Below are 18,063 nucleotides of genomic sequence, written 5' to 3' on the forward strand. Positions count from 1 at the left end.
GATTTTTTTTAATATGTTCAGCTGAAAAGGGCAAGGAAATGTTGGCAGCCTTGGACTTCAACTCACCCTCTGCTTCCAGCTCTGACTTTGCCACCCGGAGAAAGGGCTGTGCAGGAGAAGAAAGGCACCTGGGCCCTTCTCAATCTGGGGTCAGGCCGGGGCACATCACCAAAATGGCACTGGTTGTGACTGTCGTGGACTTTTGGAGGGTTTGAGATAGAAGGGGTACAGTCATGTCCCCCCTAGATCTCTCATCAGCTTTCGATACCATCGACCATGATATCCTTCTGGACAGGCTTTGGAGACAGGAAATGAGAGGAGCCTTTATTATGGTCATTCTACTTCTACCTCTATGCCCGGTTTCAGTTGGTGTGGGTAGAAGAGGGGCCGAGTCTAGGCCTCTGAAATTTGGGATGCCCCGGGGCTCAAGCCCTTCGCTGATCCTTTTTAAAACCAGATGAAACCGCTAGGGGTGATCATCCATCCCACAGTAACTAATCATGTAAAGGTAGTCCTGTGCATAATTCAAGTTTAAATCACTATTTAAATTGAAATATTAAATATTTCCTTCTTTTTTTTGGCTTGGAGAGATCACACATATGTGCACATATATGCCCATAGAAATACACACCTAAGAATGTATGTATGTAGAAAATCAATGTGTATTTCAGTGTGCAAAATATCCCAGGAGTGCACTTTCTCAATTTCCTGGATCTAATTTTAGCAAGATGGGGACATTAAATGAAATGGTGCATGTGATACTTCTCACTTGCCAGGAAAATAACAGGCCAATAAAATCACAGCGAATGAAGTGCTACATGAAGAGTGAGGGAGATGGGCAAATATGAAATATAAAAAAATTTTTAAAGCTCCAAAATCTCAAATCAAGAATAGAGCTGGAAGGGTGCTTGTAGGTCTTGTAGTTCTACCCCCCGCCCACTCAAGCCAGGCTTGTTGAACTGTCCGCCCGCAGGCCAGATATGTCACAGGCAGGCCAAGCCCACCCTCGCTTTGCAAAGGCAAAAAACGTCATGATACGTCAGGATCCAACCCGTGACACCGAGTTTGACACCCTTGCCCTTCAGACAGGTGGCTGTCCAGTCTTTTCTTAAAAGCTTTCTGTGATGAAGCTGATGAAAGAAATGTCCTTTTGGGTTCAGCTCCAAGTGGGGAAAAAGACACTGGAGACATGGAGGCTGCTTGGAAAGATGGTTTATTGTTGGACAGGGCCACATGGCTTGAGCCCCGAACAGAAAAGGTGATCACATGCTTCAATGTTGGTGGAGAAGAAGAGAAGGGCTGAGGGAGGGGCTTGCTAGGCTTTTTATAACCTGTTCAGTCTCTGTTTCCTGATCCTGTGTAAGAAATGTATTCTGATTGGTTGTCAGACTCCCATGGGGCCATGCAGGGGCAACACTCTAGGCTGTGTTTTGAATCCAGGTTTGGTTGAGTTCTCAGATGCCATGTGGTCAGTTGAGTAAAGGGCCAATATTATCATGCTTTTACTCCCATCCCCCTGGAGCTGCAGTGGAGAAGTCTTTATTATGTAAAGGGACTAGCTTGGCCTTCTTAATGGCCCATTGATAAAGTGGGGATGGGCAGGAAGCTGCGGGCAGCTATTCTGTCTTTTAAAACATGTTTCTTTCTTTTCACATCCAGAGAAATATTCTGCCTTTTCAATATTTCCTAGGATATTTCATTTTTCTGGGAGAGGGCTGGGTGATAACTTCCTACAAAGCATCTATAACTTCTGAAAGCAAGCTGTTCCAATGGTTACTTGTTCTCACTGTTTCTTCTTGCTTCTAGGTTGGTTCTCAACTTGATTAGTTTCCATCCTTCCTTCACTTTGCTTCTGGTTTTTTGGGAAAACAAGTTTCAGACAGCCCCTCAAATTATGGAATACTGCTATCTTGTCACCTCTAGCCTTCCTTTTCTCTAAGCTGGTCATACCTACATCCTTCAATCATCCTTCATATGTTTTAGTCTCCAGCCCTTTAAAGTTTAGTCTTGCCCATTTCCCAGCAGAAAATTACAGGCATTTTAAAATCATGTGGCATAATTGCAGAAACATTTGGGAAGAGAAAGAATATGCTGCAGCAGCTGACAACCTTTAGCCTATTTGCTTCTCTGCTTTTACAACGTGGAGCAAACCAAACAGCTTTACCTGCTTACGGCTTCTCCTCTGACCTATGCTGAATTCACCTTCCACCTTGCTACCCTCCACCCCTCCATCGTCCTGTGGGTAAGCTGGAAGAGGAGGTTCCTTTGCCCTTCTCTCAACATGCTTTCTAGCAATATCCTGTTTTAATTCCTTTCCCCTCAGCTGCTCTCCCTCAGGTTGGATGTTGGATTCCAGTCACCAATGGTGCAGCTATTAGATATGGCCATTTCCTAGGCACACGCGTTATTACAGAGCTCTACCTTGTGACATAAGGCTGAAAATAGGCTCAGTATCCCTATCAGATGTTTTAAATGCTTCTTTAAAAAATAAAATGCCATTTTCCACTCTTAGCCACTACATCCATAACTTTTCTCCAGGATGATCTAACCCTAGTCTGTCCTTTGGGGTCTCGTAGGGATGCCCTCATCGTCACTACAATTGATCCAGGAGTTTCTTTTGCAGAACTACCAACCCAAAGGAAAGGGGGGGGGAGCACAATGTGTCATCAGGTAACAAGAAAGCACACCTCCCTTGGGGAACAGTGGAGAGTATTCCAGCCAGTTCTTCATCTGGGGGTGCAGGATAACTCCCCAAATCTATCTTTGCAACTGAGGGAAGCTTGAAGAGTGAAGCTTGACCCTACTCACACAAGATATAAGGTACCTTCACAAGATTAGTCAGGCGCTGCATCATAAAAGTTGATAAAGGTCTTGTTTGTATGTGCAGCCTTAAACAATTGCCAGCTTCATCCCACTAATACAATGAAATATGGGACAAAACCTTGAAGGGCCCACCCACATTGCTTCCAAACACATCTAGACAGGAGATATTATTTTTCCATCTGCATTTTTGCAGGGCCTAAATCTAACTAGAAGGCAGAATTCCTCTGAGCAGCCTTCATAATTGCCAGAGGAGTTAAGATTCCTGCATTGAATGTACCCAGGCAGCTTGGGCAAAATATTCGGAGGGTGTTAACTTGTAGAAAGCTGATAAACTTTTCAAAGAAATGTTTGAAAGCATTTTAAAAGGAATGGTAGTACGCAGGTGCACACAAAAATGTGTAATTTCCCTATCATGGAAATCTCCATTAAGTCAAAGTGAATGAGACACCTACACAGAAAAAGGGAGCTCAGAAAGGGGCTGTCTATATTTGGTAAACAAAATTAACACACTTTTCAAAGAAATGTTTGAAAACATTTTAAAAGGAATGGTAGTATGCATGTGCACACAAAAATGTCTCTGCTTCACACTCATTTTTAAATTAGAAATTTAATATTCAAAACACATAAAAACAATAGAATATAAGCAATAAACAAAAAATTGGGCAAATACTTCATTTTATAATACCTCATAATGCCTAGTTAGGCCTTCTTTTTTATATCAAGTAATTCTTACACACATTACTATTTGGGAATTGTGTCCCCCTCAGCTAACCAGAAGAAAACCCTTCTTAAAAATGGATCCTGGCCTGAAGTCCATTCCTCAGAGAAATCCAAAGCAAAATTTCCCTTCCACATTGCTCACATCTGTGCAGAACAGGGAAATTCTATGGTATTTCACTAGGTTCAAGGTTGACTCAGTCTTTCATCTTTCCGAGGTGGGGAAAATGAGAACCCAGACTATTGAGGGCAATATGCTGACTCTGTAATTCACTTCAAGAGGGCAGTAAAGCATTGTGAAGTGGTACATAAGTCTAAGTGCTATTGCTGGAGCAGAAAGAGAGGAAAGAGAAGACACACCGAATGTTATAGGAAATGGATGGATATCGCTACTAATTAGAGGATGGGGAAAGAGAGAAGGAGAGAGTGTAGACCAGGTACATATAGAGGTTTGGATTAAAGAAATATAAAGTTTTGGAATAGAGAAAGATGGAAAGATAGTTAAAAGTCTATGGAGATTCTCAGGCATCCCACTCAGGGTTGTCCCAAAGGTGCTTTTTCAAGAGGCAACTGGATTTCATTTTTTCTTGTTTCGTTTCTCATTCAAGAAGCTTCTCCAGCTCTGACTGGATGGTGAGAAATGAATGGTGTGGAAATATGCCAAATGTGGAGTTTTTGTAGTTTGCTATTTACTATATATGTTTTATTGGTTTCTGTGTTAAGGTTTTATTGCTGTAAGTCATCTGGAGTCACATTGGTTTGGGTTGCCATACACAATTTCTTAAAAAATAAAAATACATACATACTGTACATATCTATATCCTGCCATTATTATATATAGAAATAACTCAAGATGGTAAACATACCTAATAAGATCTAAGTGCCTTTTCTGTGTCCCGGCATGGCAATTTCTTTCAACACTGTGAAAAGGAACAACCACACGACTCCAGTGAAAGGACACTCAGATCTCCTCCCTCATATTTGTCACTAAGGCATGTTTGACTAAAAATAATAAGGCAAGAAATTTAATGGGTAATTTCTCAACTAGGCTTCCAAAGAGAGAAAAGAAACGAAAGTCAAGATTCCTCTACTACACACATTTGCTTCATATGGAATTTCTTGTGTGCGATAAGAGAGGAATTTTGTGTGAAACACTTCTCACAATCTGGACACTTGAACGGTTTTTCCCCTGTGTGTAACCTTACATGATTTATAAGGCTAGACCTGATACGGAAAGCTTTCCCACAATCTGGACACTCAAATGGTTTCTCCCCTGTGTGTACCCTTACATGATTTATAAGGCTAGATCTGATACTGAAATCTTTCCCACAATCTGGACACTCAAATGGTTTTTCTCCTGTGTGAATCCTCTTGTGTTTCACGAAGTCGGAATTTCGATAGAAACCTTTTGCACAATCAGAACACTTATATGGTTTCTCTCCTGTGTGAATCCTCTGGTGCACCACAAGGGTGGAATTAGAAGTGAAACATTTCCCACAATCTGGGCATTCAAATTGTTTTTCTCCTGTGTGAATCCTTTGGTGCACCAAAAGTTCACAATTCCAATTGAAACTTTTCCCACAATCTAGACACTTATGTGGTTTCTCTCCCGTGTGATTCCTCTGGTGTATCACCAGGTAATAATTTTCACTGAAACGTTTCCCACAATCCAGACACTCATATGGTTTCTCTCCGGTGTGAGTCCTCTTGTGAATCACCAGTTTGTAATTTTGGTTGAATCTCTTCCCACAATCCAGACACTCATATGGTTTCTCTCCCGTGTGAGTCCTCTGGTGTATCACCAGCTTGGAATTACGCTTGAAACTTTTCCCACAATCTGGGCACTCATATGGTTTCTCTCCAGTATGAGTCCTCTGGTGTTCCATAAGAGCAGAATTCCGACTGAAACTTTTCCCACAAGCTGGGCACTCATATGGTTTTTCCCCTGTATGTGTCCTCTGGTGTACCACCAGGTCAGAATTGCAAGTAAAACCTTTCCCACAATCTGAACAATACAGTTTCTCTCCTGTGTGCGTCGTCTGGTGTTTCACCAGGTGGGATTTGTGATTGAAACTTTTCCCACAATCAGAACACTCATATGGTTTTTCTCCAGTGTGAATCCTCTCGTGTACCAACAGGTTCCAATTCTTACTGAAACTTTTCCCACAATACAGACATTCATATGGTTTCTCTCCCGTGTGAGTCCTCTGGTGTTTCACCAGATCTGAATTCTGATTAAACTTTTTCCCACAATCCAGACACTCATGTGGTTTCTCTCCTGTGTGAGCCCTCCTGTGTATCCTCACTGTAGAATTCTGACTAAACATTTTGTCACAATCCATATGGTATGGTTTCTCTGTCTGGAATATAACTAGGTCAGAATTCCAAGCAAAACTTTTCACACAATCAAGATATTCAAATAGTTTTTCTCCACTGTCAGTCTCCTTGTGTCTCACCAAATTGGTTTGTATGCTAAAACTTTTGCAACATTGGGACTGGTGGCACTGGTAGAGCTGCTCCTCCTGCATCGGCCATTCTATAAATTATAGGAATCTTGTTCTGAGTAATGCTTTTGCCACGATTGAAACATTTGTATGGGTTTTCAAGGAGTGGATCCTCTTGTGCATAATCAGCTGTGATCTGCAATCTATGTTTTCCCCCAAATAGGCAGTCGGTGAGATTTTTCCAACACTGATATTCTTAGATTCATGAGGCCAAAAATACTTCTGATCCCTTATGTAGTGGATGCTTTAATTTAAGACTCTTTCCTTCCTCAACGGCTTTCATTAATGTCTTTGGCTATCCAAGTCACCATTTCCTTCACACTGATGTCCAGCTATTTCCCCCGTTTTCTGAATTTGGTAATTAAAACTTTTTATCTTTACATGAAATATTTTCTTGAGTTCCACATGATGTATTTTTTCCACCTGTTCTTGTTATTTTTGCTCCCTTGTCTCCCATCATCTGCTCAGGAAAGAAGAGACTTTTAACAGTTTCTGGAAGAAGTGGAAAAGATTTTGATTGATGGTTTGTTTTGCAGTTTAATGATGCTTCTCATTCTCTTGTCCTCTTGTTGACATTTTTTTTTGTCTATAAGATTCATATTAGTGGATTGGTTTCATTATTGTTTAAAATATAGCTGCAGAACCTGGAGGAAAAGACAAATAACCCATCCATATATTACTACGAAAAAGCAAAAATATCAAAATGCTTGTTTAACATCTAACATTCATCATGATTTATTTGGCACATAGAAGAAAATCCAAGTTCAAATATCCACTCATATTTCAACATGAAATTCTCTTATTATTATCACTGCAACGTGTTATGAAAAGTACCTGAACATGCTGAAGTTAAAAAATGTTAACTCTTCAAAATGCTTCAGAAGTGGATTTACTGAATTTGTTTGATCTAATTTAAGAAAGGTGGGGAGACTAACAGATGAGATAGTGCCCAAATCCTATGCAAGATTTAAAGCAGAGGTCCCCAAATTTGGTAACTTTAAGACTTGTGGACTTCAACTCCCAGAATTCTCCAGCCAGCAAAGCTACTGTATGCTGGCTGGAGAATTCTGGGAGTTGAAGTCCACAAGTCTTAAAGTTGCAAAGTTTGGGGAACCCTGATTTAAAGCATCCCTTTTGCCCTTGAAACTCCTCGCTTGCCAGGAAAGCAGCATGTCAATAACATCACAAGGAATGAAGTGTTACCGAGAGAGATAGAAATATGAAATAAAGACGTTTTAAATCTTCCAGCAGAAAATCACAGGCAGCAATTTTAAATGATGCAGCAAAAGGATAACAATATTTGGCGAAAGAAAGAATATGTAGTAGCAGCAGCCAACACGTTTCATTCTTGTCCCTTCGCTGCTTCTATCTTTAACGTGGAGGAAACCAAAGGGCCCGACTTGCTCCCGGCTTCTCCTCCGACTCGCCCTCCACTCACCTCCCAGGAGCCGCTTCGACCCGTCAAACGGCGCAAGAGGCTCCGCCGATGCCACCATCCTCCCGAGGATGAGCAGGAAGAGGAAGTTCCTCTAGCCTTCGCCTCCTCTCCTCCACGTCCTCTCTAGCAATACAATCCTCTATAGTTTCAACCTGTTCCATCTCCGCTTCTACCGGTCCAGGGGACGAGCAATGCTGCTACTGATTTCACCGATTTGTAGTCTCGAGTAGTTTTTTCTTTCTAGAGCGCCATCTAGTGACCAAGGGCTGAAGTACACGCTTCTTCTATTTTCACCCTAAAGCTGCTTGCAAGATGTTTTAATTGATTCCCTGGAACTGACAGGGTTGCTCTCACTAAGCAAGGTGGTTTAACATCCACAGGAAACCGCTAGGGGAGGCCATCCATCGTGTGATATGCAATGAGGTACAGGTAGTTCGACTTACTTCACTTAGTGACAGTGGTGGGTTTCAAATTTTTTTAGAACCTCTTCTGTAGGTGTGGCCTGCTTTGTGGGAGTGGCTTGCTGGCCATGTGACTGAGTGGGAGTGGCTTGCTGGCCATGTGACTGGGTGAGAGTGGCTTGGCAGTCATGTGACTGGGTGGGCCTGGCCAAGTTGTAAAATGTGGTGAAACTCACTTAACAACGCTCTTGCTTAGCAACCAAAATGTTCGCTCAGAAACTCTGGCATTTGAAGCACGCAAATCTTAAAGCTGTCAAGTTACAAGACCCTTGCACCCCTAACCCTTTAGAAACCCTCCCCCCCAATGGTGTTCAAACTTGACAGCTTAAAGACTTATGGACTTCAACTCCCAGAATTCCTTCTCTGGCTCTTCATCATCACATCAATGTGCTATAAGTATCCTGTATTTACAGGGCAATACCATATTTCACGGAGTATAAGACGCACCAAGGTTTTGAAGAGGCAAATTAAAAAAAAAAGGTAGGTAGATAGAGGGATAGACAGGGAGAGAAAGAGAAATACAGTAGGTAGGTAGGGAGAGAGAGTAGGTAGGTAGGTAGGTAGATAAAGGGATATACGTGTATATATATATAGAGAGAGAGAAATAGAAAGAGATAGAGAGAGTGTAGGTAGGTAGGTAGAGGGATAGAGAGAGAGAAATAGAGATAGAGAAATAAATACAGTAGATAGGTAGGTAGGGAGAGAGAGAGTGAATGAGAAGGTAGGTTGGTAGGTAGGTAGAGGGAGAGAGGGGGGAGAGAAATACAGTAGATAGGTAGGGGGAGAGAGAGTAGATAGGTAGGTAGGTAGATAAAAGGGATAGATATATAGAGAGAAAGAGAGAGACAGTAGGTTGGTAGGGATAGAGAGTGTGTGGTTAGGTAGGTAGAGGGATAGAGAGAGAAATAGACGAGAGAAATACAGTAGATAGGTAGGGAGAGAGAGAGAGTGGGTAGGTAGGTAGGTAGGTAGGTAGAGGGATAAAGAAAGACAAATAGAGATAGAGAGAAATACAGTAGATAGGTAGGTGTTTCTGCTGGCACAGCACTTGATCAATATAATTCTCATCAATCAGTTAAAGAGCTTTCCAAAAGGAAAAAAAAGTTTTTGCACTCTGCAAACCTCCCAAAAACAGCCTGTTTTTCGTGAAAACAGGCCTGGTTCCCCCCCCCCAATAAAGTATGAATAGCATTGGGGGGGCTTGCAGAGTGTTTTTGGGAGGGTGAGACCCCCAAAATGAGCAAAAAATGGCCCGTTTTCACAAAAACAGGCTTGTTTTGTGTAAAAAAAATTTGCATGCATAGCCTTATGGAGGCTTATAGAGTGCTGCTGGGGGCTGGGGGGGCAAAAAACGGCCCATTTTTGGCTCATTTGTGCCCTCCCCAGTCGCCAGGAGCTTTCTAAAAGCCTCCAAAAGGATTTGCACGGCCATTTTATACAATACAATACAATAGCAGAGTTGGAAGGGACCTTGGAGGTCTTCTAGTCCAACCCCCTGCCTAGGCAGGAAACCCTATACCGTTTCAGACAAATGGCTAGCCAACATCTTCTTAAAGATTTCCAGTGTTGGGGCATTCACAACTTCTGGAGGCAAGATGTTCCACTGATTAATTGTTCTGTCAGGAAATTTCTCCTCAGTTCTAAGTTGCTTCTCTCCTTGATTAATTTCCACCCATTGCTTCTTGTCCTGCCTTCTGATGCCTTGGAGAATAGTTTGATTCCCTCTTCTTTGTGGCAACCCCTGAGATATTGGAACACTGCTATCATGTTTCCCCTAATCCTTTTTTCTATTAAACTAGACATACCCAGTTCCTGCAACCATTCTTCATGTTTTAGTCTCCAGTCCCCTAATCTGCACTCTTTCTAGAGTCTCAACATCTTTTCTACATCGTGGCGACCAAAACTGAATGCAGTATTCCAAGTGTGGCCTTACCAAGGGATTATAAAGTGGTATTAACACTTCACGTGATCTTGATTCTATCCCTCTGTTTATGTAGCCTAGAACTGTGTTGGCTTTTTTGGAGCTGCTGCACAGTGCTGGCTCATATTTAAATGGTTGTCCACTAGGACTCCAAGATCCCTTTCACAGTTACTACTGTTGAGCAAGGTACCACCTATACTGTATTTTGGTGAAGGGGTGGGGCTTCAGGAGGCAAAATATGCTGTATTCACTGTATAAGATGCACCCAGATTTTCAGCCACTTTTTTTGATGAAAAAAGGTGCGTCTTCTACTCTGAAAAATACGGTAAAATGTTAAATGTGGAGCCTTTGCATTTTGCCATTTACTATAAATTTATGGGGTTAATTAGTTTCTGTATGAAGGTTTTATTGCTGTAAACCGGTGGAGTCACCATCAATTCGGCTGCTGTAAGATGCTAAGTAAAAATACATGCATACATGTTTATAGAGGAGAGGCAAACTGGCTATGGATCATTGAGCCAGTGAGAGGACAGAGCAGGGAGGAAGAGAAGAGAGGATCTTGCTGGGGACCACCCAAACAATCCTGTTTGCTAGTAGAAGCAGCGTCCCTGGCACGAAGGACGGCAAACAGGAGCCACGTGACTCCAGAGCAAAAAGCAGCAGCAGAGCAGCAGGGAGGAAAGAGAGCTAACAGCAGCACAGGGCAGCGTGTGACTAGAGCCTGAGAGCCCTGCAAAGAGCAATGGGGAAAGGGACGGGGGAGCTGAGTGGAGGGCTGAGTGGAGTGGACTGGACTGGAGGCTGGATACATTATTTTTCCTTCTTTCTCTTTGATCACTTGAGATTCAAGGTTCTTTCAGTTTGTTTATTGACAGTGATAGTAGGAAGAACACAAGTTGTTTATACAGGTGTTTTTTGGGAGTTCTGTCATTAGCTACTGGAGGGAAGACAACATTTTGACTTGAAAAATAATAAATGAACCTGTTTGAAGTTTATTAAAATAGCCTTGAATCCTATGGGGGCAGTACCTGCAAAATTGGAAGCATGGCGCAGCAGGAAAAAGAAACTGTAACATTGCAAATGATTATGTTTGAAATTCAAAATCTATTAGTTTGACAGAGAGAATTGAAAAGAGATTGGAGAATATGGAATACAAAACAGAAAAAGTTGATGGAAAAACTGAGGATGTTTATCAAATGAAGAATGTGGAGGACAGAGTTCAAAAAATGGAAGAAAAAATGAGCAAAGAAATAAGAAAACTCTGGATATTGACAAGAAAGTGAGCGTGGTTGGTAATGGCAAGAGCAGAATATGGAAAGGGGAGATAGATGGATTGGAACTCTACCCCAAATTTCAAAGCACAGAAGAAAAAAAGAGAGAAAAATTGACAGAGGTAAGGAGAGAAATCTTGACAGAAGCATCAGTGATAACCAAAAATAAGCTGATGGAAAGAGCAGATGCTGGGTTTCGAGCTTTTATGAGATACGAAAGGAACAACATGTTGCGAAGAGAAGTTCATACAAGATTTATTAAGAACGTAACTAGAATATTAATGCTACAAATAGCAAGAAATATAAGACTGCACTATTACTGGAAAGATACAGGTTGATGCAATGAAAATGTATAGTAAAAGCTAAGCTAAATTTAGTTTACTAGTAGTATGTATAAAATGAAGTGACAATAGCTATAGTTAAATAATGATTAATAATGATAACAATACATATAGATATATTAGTTTGATAATATGAAATTTTATATAAACAACACATGGAAAATATGAGAGGAGGTTTAAAAGCTTTATCTAGAGTAGACAATGTTATAAAGATGTATTGTGATTGGATGATTTTAGGATGATTTAATAGAATGTTATCATATAATCCTATTCTAGATTTTAAATATTATATCTAAAAGTATGTAAAAACAATTATAGTCAAATTAAGGTTGAGATATAATAATCGTTATATACATGAATATATGTGAATTTGAAATATGTGATTTGATATGAAAACCAGTTGATGACTATGGAAGACATGCATGGAAACACTGTAACCAACTGACACTTTCTACAATTTGTAATGGAAGATGTTTTTTTTATTTTTAGTTTGTCTGTCTTTGTTCAAAAATAAATAAAAAATGTTTTTTTAAAAAAAAGAGACGAAATTTAAGATTCCTGTAAACAAATCAAATTTTTCATCATGTAGAATTTCTTCTGTGATCAGGGATGAATTTTGTGTGAAACATTATCCACACTCAGGCATCTGAATGGTTACTCTCCCATGTGTAACCTTACATGATTTATAAGGCTAGATCTACAACTGAAATCTTTGCCACAATCCGGACACTCATATGGTTTCTCTCCTGTGTGAGTTCTCTTGTGTCTCCCCAGATGGAAATTATGCTTGAAACTTTTTCCACAATCCAGACATTCATATGGTTTCTCTCCTGTGTGAGTCCTATAGTGTATCACCAGCTTGGAATTCTCCTTGAAACCTTTCCCACAATCCGGACACTCAAATGGTTTCTCTCCTGTGTGAGTCCTATGGTGTATCACCAGCTTGGAATTCTGCTGGAAACTTTTTCCACAGTCTGGACACTCATATGGTTTCTCTCCTGTGTGAGACCTCTGGTGTAATATCAGATGAGAATTCTGACTGAAACTTTTCCCACAATCTGGACATTCAAACGGTTTCTCTCCTGAGTGAGTTCTCTTGTGTATCACCAGAGTGGAACTCTGACTAAACCTTTTCCCACAATCCAGACACTCATATGGTTTCTCTCCTGTGTGAGTTCTCTTGTGTCTCTCCAGATGGAAATTATGCTTGAAACATTTCCCACAATCCAGACACTCATATGGTTTCTCTCCTGTGTGAGTCCTCTGGTGTATCACCAGCTTGGAATTCTCCTTGAAACTCTTCCCACAAACCGGACACTCATATGGTTTCTCTCCTGTGTGAGTTCTCTGGTGTATCACCAGCTTGGAATTCTGCTGGAAACTTTTCCCACAGTCCGGACACTCATATGGTTTCTCTCCTGTGTGAGACCTCTGGTGTAATATCAGATGAGAATTCTGACTGAAACCTTTCCCACAATCTGGACATTCAAACGGTTTCTCTCCTGAGTGAGTTCTCTTGTGTATCACCAGAGTGGAACTCTGACTAAACCTTTTCCCACAATCCAGACACTCATATGGTTTCTCTCCGGTGTGAGTCCTCTTGTGTATCACCAGATGGGAATTACGCTTGAAACATTTCCCACAATCTGGACACTGATATGGTTTCTCTGTTTGGGTCCACTTGTGTATCACTAGGTAAGACTTATTAATGAAACTTTTCCCAGAATCCGGACATTCATATGTTTTCTCTCTTGTGTGAGTCCTCTTGTGTGTTCCCAGATGGGAATTACGCTTGAAAGCTTTCTCACAATCTGGACACTGATATAGTTTCTCCCCTGTGGGAGTCCTCTGGTATTCCATAAGGGCAGAATTCTGACTGAAACTTTTCCCACAAGCTGGGCACTCATATGGTTTTTCCCCTGTATGTGTCCTCTGGTGTACCACCAGGTCAGAATTGCAAGTAAAACCTTTCCCGCAATCTGAACAATACAGTTTCACTCCTGAGTGCATAATCTGGTGTTTCCCTAGCTGAGATTTCTGGTTGAACCTTTTCCCACAATCCGGACACTCATGTGGTTTTTCTCCAGTGTGAGTCCTCTGATGTACCACCAGGTCTGAATTCTGACTAAAACTTTCCCCACAATACAGACACTCATATGGTTTCTCTCCTGTGTGACTCCTCTGGTGTATCACCAGGTTTGAATTCTGACTAAAACTTTCCCCACAATACAGACATTCATATGGTTTCTCCCCATTGTGAGTTCTCTTGTGTATCGCCAGATTGGTGTACATGCTAAATCTTTTGTCAAAATGGGAGTACTGGTAGTTTCTCTTCAGTGTGGGTCCTTCCACGAATCATGAGAGACCTGTTTCGAGTAAAGCTTCTGACACACCCCAAACTTTTGTATAGCTTTTCATGGGGTGGTTCGGTTATGCATCAATCACATGTGATCTGCAATCTGTGTTTTTCCCAAAATAGGCAGTTTGTGGGGATTTTCCAACACTGATATTCTTAGTTTCTTGAGGAGGCCAACAATATTTCTGATCTCTTACCTGGTGGTTCTTTGATTCAAGCTATCCTTTCCTTCGACAAAGGTTTTCGTTAGTTCCTGTCAGTTTTTCCTATCCATGAAAACTTTTTATTCTCAGTGACTTCCAGGTGTTCTTTATTTAGAAAGTATCCTCCTTGACTATTCATGTAATGTTTCCTTGAGTTCCATACATTCTTATTTTTTTGCAGCTGAAAGCTTTGCTCTTATAATTCTCTCCATTGTTTCTCATCAACTGAAGATGGGAAAAAATGTTTTATACTTTCTGGAGGAAATGAACTTCTTTTCCATTTTAAGGCTGCTTCTCATTCTCTGTTATCCAGAGTGCTCTTCTGGGCATCATCTTTGTCTGTAAGATTCATATTAATGGGTTAGTTTCATTATTGTTTTAAAAAAGGTTGCATGATATGTGAAAACAGTGGAAATATCCCATATATTACCATGCAAAAACAGACATCAAAATTCAAGTTTGATCTCCAACATTAATTATGACTCATTTGGCATGTAGAGGATTAGCATATTCAAATATCAACTCAATCCCAAAATTCTCCTTTTGGGCTGAGTAAATCACATACAGTGAATTCAGAAAGTATTCAAAGCATTCTGATCCCCTTCACTTCTATCAGTTTTGTTACGCTGCTGACCTGTTAAAATTCATTTTTTTCTCATATATCTACACTCATAATGACAAAGTAAAAACAGAATTTTCTTTTTAATTTAAAAAGAAAAAACTGAAATATCACATTGGCATTCAGACCCTCCCCTTTGTTGAAGCACCTTTGGCAGCAATTACACCCTCGAATTTTTGGGGGTATAACAAATGCAGCTTTGCACATCTGGATTGGGGGATTTTCTGCCATTCTTCTTTGCAAGTCCTCTGAAGCTCAGTCAGGTTGGATAGCAACCTTAGGTGGACCATCATTTTCAGATCCCTTCAGAGATGTTCAATAAGGTTCAAGTCAGGGCTTGGTCTAGGCCACTCTAGGCCATTCACAGAATTGGCCCTAAGCCACTCCTGTGTTGTCTTGGCTCTGGCTGAAATCCAGAGATCCTGTGTGCAGATGGGAGAAAGTTCGAGAAAGACAATCATCACTGCAGCCCTCCAGTGATCTGGGCTTTATGGAAGAGTGGTTAGGTGGAAGCCTCTCCTCGGTGCAAAACACTTGAAAACCCACTTGGAGTTTGCAAAAAAGCACCTGAAGGATTCTCAGACTGTGAGGAATAAGATTTTAGCAATAGCAATAGCAGTTAGACTTATATACCACTTCATAGGGCTTTCAGCCCTCTCTAAGCGGTTTACAGAGTCAGCATATTGCCCCCAACAACAATCCGGGTCCTCATTTTACCCACCTCGGAAGGATGGAAGGCTGAGTCAACCTTGAGCCGATGAGATTTGAACAGCCAAACTGCAGAACTGCAGTCAGCTGAAGTAGCCTGCAGTGCTGCATTTAACCACTGCGCCACCTCGGCTCTTATCTATTTTATGGTCTGATGAAACCAAGATTGAACTGTTTGGCCTCAATTCTATGGTAAATGTTACGTCTGGAGGAAACCAGGCACTGCTCATCACCTGACCAATGTCATCTCAACAGTGAAGCATGGTGATAGCAGCATCATGTTGTGGGGTGTTTTTCAGCAGCAGGTATGGAGAGACTGGTCAGAGTTGAGGGAAAACTGAATGGGGGAAAGCACAGAGATATCCTCAATGGGAACCTCTTCCACAGCACTCAGGACCTCAGACTGGGCTGAAGATTCACTTTTCAACTTGACAACAACAGCACACAGCCAACACAACACAGGGACGGCTTAGAGACAATTCTGTTAATGTCCTAGAGTAGCCCAGCCAGAGCCCTGACTTGAATCCTATTGAACATCTTTGAGCGACCTGAAAATGGCAGGCCACTGATGGTCGCCATCCAACCTGACTGAGTTTGAGAGGACTTACAAGGAAGAATTGCAGAAAATCCCCCAATCCAGGTGCACAAAGCTTGTCTTGTTGCGTCACACCCAAAAATGTAATTGTTGCTAAAGGTGCTTCAGCAAAGTACTGAGTGAAGGGTCCAAATACTTATGCCAATGTGATACTTCAGTTTTTTTTTTAAAAAAAAAGTTTTTTTATTTTTTATTTTCAAAACAAACATAACACATAAAATCTTCCTTTTTTACATACTGTAGAAAGTGTGTCAGTTGGTTACAAAAGACTTTTGTGCATCTCTTTCACAGTCATCAAGCATAATTCATATTAACTCAAGTATTTTAACTCAGATATTTATACATGTTACCGTCATCATACCTCCATTTTCATTTGACTATAGTTGTTTAAACATCCTTCATCATAAAATATACCAAGATTTAATACATACTGGCATACTGGCATTTACTATTTCTAAAATCCTCCAATGACACTAAATCCTTATGTCCTATTCTAGCTAAACATCCATAATATTTAATAACAAAGTTTTTTACCCTTCTTTCCAAATCACTGTTTACAATTTACATTTCATTTCCTTGTGTTGTACCCAGTTTTTTAAATTTTTAATACATGTACAGAATTCTGTTTCCACTTGTCATTATTAATGTAGATGAATGAAAAAAAACAATTGTAGAATTGCTCAACACCATAACTAAACTGAAAGAAGTGAAGGGAGTCCGAATACCGTCTGAACGCACTGAATATTTGTTCCTATTCACACAGAAATACACTCCTAAGAATTTATTTATGTAAACAATTAAGTGTATTTCAGTCTGCAAAATGCCCCAGAAGTGCTTTGGCTCAATTACTTTGATCTGATTTTAGAGATGCGGGGACATTGATAGACGAATCTTGGGCTGTCCAAATCCTATACAAGAATTAAAGCATCTCTTTTGCCCTTGAAACTCCTCGCTTGCCAACGAAGCAACATGTCAATAAGACCACAAGGATCCAAGTGATTCGTGTAGGGTGAAGGAGGCGGGTGGTTAAGAAAAATGAAAAATACATCAACATTTCTTTAAATCTCCCAAATCTCCCAGCAGAAAATCACAGGCAGCAACTTTAAACCATGGAGCAAAAGGATAAAAACATTTGGGGAGAGAAAGAATATGCTGCAGCAGCAGCCCGCATTTTAGCCTCGTTGCTTCCTCTGCTTCCAGGCCGTGGAGGAAGCCAAAGGGCCCGACTTGCTCCCGGCTTCTCCTCCGACCTGCCCCCCACTTACCTCCCAGAAGCCGTTTCCACCCTCCAAGAAGCACAAGAGGCTCCGCAACACCAAAATACTGCAGTGGCTGAGCCTGGAAGAGGAAGTTCCTCTGCCCTTTGCCTCATTTCCTCCACATCCTCTCTAGCAATCCATTACTCTATCGTTTCAATAAGCTCTAGCTCGAACTCTTTTTCCTGTATATTGTCAATACTAGGGATGCCGCTGCTGTATTCTAGTCTCTGCTTTCTGGTGGGATTCCTTACAGCGCCATCTAGCGACATCTTCCGTCTGTGCCATCAAGTCTTATTCGACTCCCACCGAGCACAGGAATAGCTTCCGTCCATGAGTGTCTATTCTAAACCTTTTCTTTCAGGTCTCCCAAGAGTCCACTCATTGCCCCTCTTACTCCCAACTAAACCAAAGGAAAGCGTCCGGGGTGGGGTGGGGTGTCAATGATGTATAGCAGCCAACTTGAAAGTGCACCTCCCTTGGCAGTGGTGGGTTTCAATTTTTTTTGGAAACTATTATAGGTGTGGCCTGCTTTCTGGGAGTGGCTTACAGGCCATGTGACTGAGTGGGAGTGGCTTGGCAGTCATGTGACTGGGTGGGCATGGCCAACTTGTAAAATGTGGTGAAACTCACTTAACAACGCTCTTGCTTAGCAACCAAAATGTTGGCTCAGAAACTGGCATTTGAAGCACGCAAGTCTTAAAGCTGTCAAGTTACAAGACCCTTGCACCCCTAACCCTTTAGAAAAAAAAAAACAGGGATGTTCAAACTTGACAGCTTTAAGATTTTAAAGTTTAGAGGCGGGTGGGGCAATTGGTGAGCCAGCCAATCAGTGAGCGGCGGGCAGGGC

At 41.3% G+C, this 18,063-nt stretch overlaps 1 protein-coding gene across 1 annotated transcript; it reads right to left on the reverse strand.

Annotated features, from left to right (window-relative positions):
• Window positions 1–3,411: 3,411 nt before the first annotated feature.
• Window positions 3,412–17,982, reverse strand: LOC106538186 (uncharacterized). Its single transcript, XM_087711766.1, has 3 exons — window positions 17,223–17,982; window positions 12,150–14,374; window positions 3,412–5,661 (listed from the first exon to the last, which is right to left on the reverse strand). The coding sequence occupies exons 2-3, from the start codon at window positions 13,766–13,768 to the stop codon at window positions 4,617–4,619; spliced, it is 2,664 nt and encodes an 887-aa protein (XP_087567892.1). The 5' UTR covers window positions 13,769–14,374; window positions 17,223–17,982; the 3' UTR covers window positions 3,412–4,616.
• Between the last annotated feature and the right edge of the window lie 81 nt (window positions 17,983–18,063).

Source organism: Thamnophis sirtalis, unplaced genomic scaffold (assembly GCF_051295495.1).
Source record: "Thamnophis sirtalis isolate CommonGarterSnake01/CBP01778 unplaced genomic scaffold, rThaSir2_p1.2 scaffold_3, whole genome shotgun sequence".
Lineage (NCBI taxonomy): Eukaryota > Metazoa > Chordata > Lepidosauria > Squamata > Natricidae > Thamnophis > Thamnophis sirtalis.